Source organism: Pollicipes pollicipes, unplaced genomic scaffold (assembly GCF_011947565.3).
Source record: "Pollicipes pollicipes isolate AB1234 unplaced genomic scaffold, Ppol_2.1 Scaffold_7231;HRSCAF=8579_pilon_pilon_pilon, whole genome shotgun sequence".
NCBI lineage: Eukaryota > Metazoa > Arthropoda > Thecostraca > Pollicipedomorpha > Pollicipedidae > Pollicipes > Pollicipes pollicipes.
The window spans coordinates 40778409-40783924 of record NW_023597034.1 but is presented as its reverse complement, the minus strand read 5'-3'; the positions used below and the strand labels follow the sequence as shown (position 1 = coordinate 40783924).

Genomic DNA, 5516 nt, shown 5'->3' with positions numbered 1-5516 from the left:
CATGTTACCATAACAAACATTTCCACGTTACCAGGGCAATAATTGACTCCATTAGACCACGTCAAAGGTCGAATTTTCCTGAAAATCTAGGTTTTTAACACAAGCTTTAAGGTACGGGATAATGTTCTGCAACCACGTGGAATTGAAACATGCGTGTTTCTACACATGTTTGTGATAAGGGATCCGTTAAAGAGAGTGTGTCTGATGTTCTGAGTATTTTAAGTACAGGCCTAAGGGGAGTTTAGCAATTATCTACGGTTCATTTTTGTTTCTAAATGTGCATTTGGGTGATGCAACAGTTTTAATCTATTTATTTTTATCGATCGCATCGATGGCTGTGCGTGGCCAAATACAATCCTAAAAGATAAGCCAATCAGCGGGCAGGAAAGGACGAATGCGCTGGCTTATATGTGGCGAGTAACTGCGCGCTGGAGACATGACCATTATGTTGGTTGCTAAGCAGCGTACGACAATCACATTTCCCTAGAGCCTGGTACAACCGACTGACACGACGCAATACTTGTTCCTCATCTTAGCATATAGTAGACCGACATGAACTGGTGCGTATCAATTGACCAGCCTTACCATGTGTCTAAAGCCGTATGCTCGAAGCCGTTAGCTGAGTGTAAACACAAACAAGTCAACATAACGGCCGCCGCCACTGCCGCATTCGCAAACTGCTGTCAGCGCTGACAAGCGACATCACCGGAAAACCATTGGCTAGAACTAACACCTTCTGAATGATGTCGACGTGTTTCGAAGTGAATATTGCTTGGGAGCTACCCGATAACTTCGTTCTTCCACACAAACCAAAGAAAATTCGGGGGCTGTGACAATATGTCGTCAATAGAGGCGAATTTAAAGAAACCAATGCACCAAAATTTGTAAATCAAAAGTTCCCTACCATCCTACGTGCACAGTCGAAAATCCTAACTTGACTATACACACTTCCTTTAATGTAGCGGTGTTAGCACGTCGCGCGCGGCCCGCCAAATCGTCAGTTGCCGCCCGTCGCCCGCGCCAGCGGTGAATCGCCATGCGGTGTTCCTAAAAGATAATACCTTCTCAAAAACCAGCACTGCTGGGGGAACGTCTTTTACGTCAAGAAAGTGCAATGGATGCTCCGGAGGATAGTGCAGGTTTGGGCGCGATTGCGCGACATGCCGGAGAAGTATCCTCCGAAAACCCTTGGGAGTCGCGTGCCAAACTAACCGTTATGGGAGGTGTGGGAGGCTGTGCACGGTCTGCCGGCCTCGAACCTCAAGCGTTTCCACGAGGCCCGCGCCATCGCGGATCCAAAATCAGGTCAGCAGCAGCTGTAGACGCGCGTTCCGGCCAGGTCCGTGTCCATTCTGCTAGAATACAGAGACTGAAGCACGCATCGTATGGTAGTCATAACCTAACTCTGCACTGGGGACTGGGTCAAGCCAGGTTTTATCCTGGAAATGAAGCTGCTGACTGCCTGGTCAGCAATGTGGTGGTTTTCGAGCAGGCCACCAATCCCATCGATCCGACCTAGGCGCGCGTGGATCTGGTGCGGCACTGTTGATCTGGATAAGGGCAGAGTCGTGGTGACCCGCGCTCAAGCGCCGCAGCCGATGCCTGGATCTGACCCACTCAAGCTCATCACTGTCTCTCGGCAGTGGATGAATGAAATTCAAACATATGCACACATTTAATTCAATCCTTCGTCTGGACATTAGGTCCAGACTAGTGTATCTTGTGAAATAGGCCGATTAGAGGGAGTGTCCCGCCTTTTGTTGCATTTCAAAAACATGCGCTTGTGAGACCTCAGGAATGGTGGGGGCTAAGAATAACACTGGATTGGCTCATTAAAACATCGTCAAGGCATAACATGGATACCAATTTTAATTATTTTTGAGTCCAAACTACGCTGTTAACGCTTTGTCAACAGCACTACACTCCTGTGCAGTCGCGATCACCGTCAAGTCAACCACCGTGCGCACCTCTACTGGTGCGAGTGAAAGAACGTTTGTGATTGGCCCAGTGGGCAAAGGCCTGTTACCGAGAAGCGCATTGGTTGAAGTTTGAACTTATGCATCACAAGGATCATGTGACTTTCCCAGTCCCACAAGCCAGTGTGCCCCGAAAAGGCCACTATGATAAACGTCGTGGGAAATAGATCAGCGCTGTTGTTTACTGTATCGTTGAATTCATGGGGTGATAGATTCTTGTTTGCTTATTTTTGCTCAGACAGGGTGTTTCAAGCTTTCGGAGCATCTACTGGACACACATTTCGACACATAAGCGTGTTTCAAACATTACCGGGCACACTCGTTGAAAGAGTGGGGCAAATGAAATACATTACTTTCAAAGTGGTAAGCAGGAAGTCAAATGAGATTGGTCCCGCAGGACAAACGAGATTTGTCCCGCAGGGTAGGCTGTTTCGGATAAAATAATCAGGATTTCGGAAAAACAGGCACTACTGATCAAATTGTACGCGCCTGATGCCACAAAAAGTGAAGCACAACGGCGGAGGACTCCGTTGAAACTACAGAGAAATATTCGCCAGCCCCTCAGCACGGCCGCCCCGTAATGTTTCTCTCCTCGTGGTGGGAATTTTACGCTGTATGTGAAAGCCGAAACGATGCAGGTGTGTCTCGAACCCATTGCTTCTGCTACTCGTGAAACAAACTTGATCGGCGTGCTCATCACCAAACCACCAGGTATGCATGGTGTGGGAGCAGCTGAATGAAGGACGTTGCATTAAACGGCTCGCGCTCTCCTTTCATCAATGTCACTGATAATGATAAGATTAATTTTCTTTCAGGATACGACAGCTTTGTTTCACACTGCGCCACAGGCTGTAAAGCGATCTGCCCGTGATAAGAAAGCAAACGTGAAGCTTCGACGATAAAATTGTACTGGCATTCCCCAAACGCATGAATCAAACGAGCAAGATCTGAAAGCCCTGGGTAGATCACCCTTACAGCATATTTGATGTCGAAGATTCCAGAATAGCATTCGCTGCTCCCTGCATGCAGAGGCTCAGACCTGTTTAAAAGACCATACAACGAGAGGTTCTACTCGATTTTGTGATACCGATAGCCTATGATGTCTAGCAACTCGGACAAAGCTCCACTGCTATTGAGCGAAAACAAGACATCAGGGTGCAACTATGGAGCAGGTGATAAAACTGAGGCCAATGGAGAGACATTTGTCACAGCATCAAGTTCCGGCGGCAAAGGGCCTCAACCAACTGAAAACAAGATGTCATGGACCCAGAAGAGGCTGCTGGTTGGTTTAACTCTGGTGAGCCTGTTAAACGGTTCCTTAATAGCGGTGATGGTGCCGTTCTTTCCGGTGGAGGCGGCCGCGCGAGGCGTCTCACAGACCCTCATCAGCGCCGTGTTCAGCTGCTTCGCCGTCGCCCAGATGATTGCCAGCCCCCTCGTCGGCCGGTTGGCACCCGTGGTTGGCGTCACCCGGCTCTACAACATCGGCATCGCCACGGCCGGCCTCACAACCATCACCTTTGGCACGCTCAGCTACATCCACGGCAAGGACGCCTTCGTGGCGGCCTGCTTCCTGGTGCGACTGGTGGAAGCGGTCGGTACGGCGGCCGTGTCCGGCTGCGCCTTCACCATCATCGGTAACCAGTTCGCCGACCGGGCCGGCATGCTGGTGGCGTTGGTGGGCGCCGCCCAGTCAGCCGGCCTCGCCGTCGCACCGGCCGTCGGCGGAGGCCTGTACGCCGTCGCCGGCTTCGGCATGCCCTTCTACGTCCTCGGCGGCACGATGGTCGGCGCGGCCTTGCTCAACCAGTGGATGATGCCGCCGCTGGTCAAGTGCGAGAGGAACGCAGTCCCGTTCCTCAGCATGCTGAGCATGTTCGGTCAGTCCTCCAAGAACTGGCTGTGCCTCATGATTGTCTTCCTCTACTCATTCGTGTTTCTGACGTTCGACGCCTGTGTGGCGCCATACGCCAATGACGTGCTGGGCATCACGCCATCCACCCTGGGACTCTATTTCTTGGTGGCCACGACAGTGTACGCTCTGACCAGCTTCATGTGGGCCCGGCTGTCCGAGCACTCCCGCAACCCCTACGTGCAGATGTCGCTCTGCCTGCTGGCGACGACAGGCAGCCTACTGCTAATCGCTCCTTCGCCGCTGCTGAACACTGCACCCCGCTGGTGGCTCCTCGGCCTGGGGCAGACGCTGCTCGAAGGCTTCTTCGGCGGTGCCTACATCCCATGCTTCTCGCAGATGCTGCAGGAGAGCGTGCGGAAGGGCCTAGCGGACGATCTGGTGACGCAGGCGTTTGTGTCGAGTGTGTACTGGACCGGTTACTCGCTTGGCTCTGTGGTGGGTCCCGTTTCTGGTGGCCTTCTTGTGGACGCTTACGGCTTCCCCGTGATGATGACCTGCATGGCTGGTCTGGCCCTGCTAGTCTGGCTGCTGACTGTGATGCAGGCCGTCGGGACGGCATGTTCAGAGGGCCGCAGATGCCCCTCAGGGAATGAAACGGAACCACTCTGCAGAGCGTGAGGTAAGCCACGTGTATTTGGTTACGCGTGACGTACCTTATCGGTCGTTAACGGGCACCTCAAGTATAAGGACCTCGTGACACATCGCTGTGAAACACGTTAGCACCGCTTTGAGTGGGTGTTGGCTTAGGCTCTTGTCGCCTCTCCGTACAGAGTGCAAACCCTATGCACATCGAACAGCCACGCCACTTTTGAGCTGTTGGTGACCTACTCGCGACTTGACAATACAAGCACAAAAATATGCATGTTTTCCTCGAGCGTCTCGGGATAGACAAGGCAGGATCAGAGCAGCGATCCGGCATGTACGCATGCATAGGACAAAGCTCACATAAAGGGCGGCTAAATTGTTGGGTGATGCTGGTGTCGGATTAAATGGACGTAATGCTTAAAATGCGTCACATTGCACTTAAGATTCGTGAAATGCACAACAATGCTACAATCCGATAATACGCATAGTGAGGCTTCTTATCGAAAGCTAGCGAATGAAATTGCAGAATCATTAACAGTTTATATTTGTTTCGCGGCGTTCACCAGACCAACTGAATTCTGCCCTGCAATTGTTAGATTGGCGGGCGTGATGGTGAAAACCATCGCCTTGGGCACTTGTGGCAGGTTACACTGCATAATGTGCTTTTTATGGTTGGTCTGTACTTCATACTGATAAACGGTACTGTTATAGATAGCGCCCTGTTTAAGCCATGTTGAACAAAACGCTAGATCCCCCCTGTCGTGATGTTTCCGCATCCGCCCTTGTAGTTTTCAAGCGTTTAAGCGTGTGACTGCACGAAACCAAATGCAAGATGTTTTAACTTAGAGGTATAAACCTGAACAGGCTTTTCGTATTTCAGTGAATAACTAGGCATACCAGAAGATCTCAATAAACACGCTAAAATGCTACGTGTTGTATCAGTCCTTCTCAACAGGGACTGAGTGCGGCAGGGAAGGATTCACGAGTATGGTATTGATGTTCATGAATGAAATCATTTTGCTTCTTCTGGAATTGTTTGC

At 50.9% G+C, this 5516-nt stretch overlaps 1 protein-coding gene across 1 annotated transcript; it reads left to right on the top strand.

Moving 5' to 3' along the window:
- Nucleotides 1-2823: 2823 nt before the first annotated feature.
- LOC119110119 (MFS-type transporter SLC18B1) lies at nt 2824-4728 on the top strand. The gene is made up of 2 exons (XM_037233858.1): nt 2824-3645; nt 3682-4728. The coding sequence occupies exons 1-2, from the start codon at nt 3073-3075 to the stop codon at nt 4507-4509; spliced, it is 1401 nt and encodes a 466-aa protein (XP_037089753.1). The 5' UTR covers nt 2824-3072; the 3' UTR covers nt 4510-4728.
- The last annotated feature ends 788 nt before the right edge of the window (nt 4729-5516 follow it).

What these genes read in the sequence shown, in the direction of transcription:
- LOC119110119 (XM_037233858.1), top strand. Translation starts at nt 3,073, where the DNA reads ATGATGTCTAGCAACTCGGACAAAGCTCCACTGCTATTGAGCGAAAAC. An exon ending in CCGACCGGGCCGGCATGCTG is followed by an intron (nt 3,646 to 3,681) that starts GTGGCGTTGGTG and finishes TCAGCCGGCCTC; the next exon opens with GCCGTCGCACCGGCCGTCGG.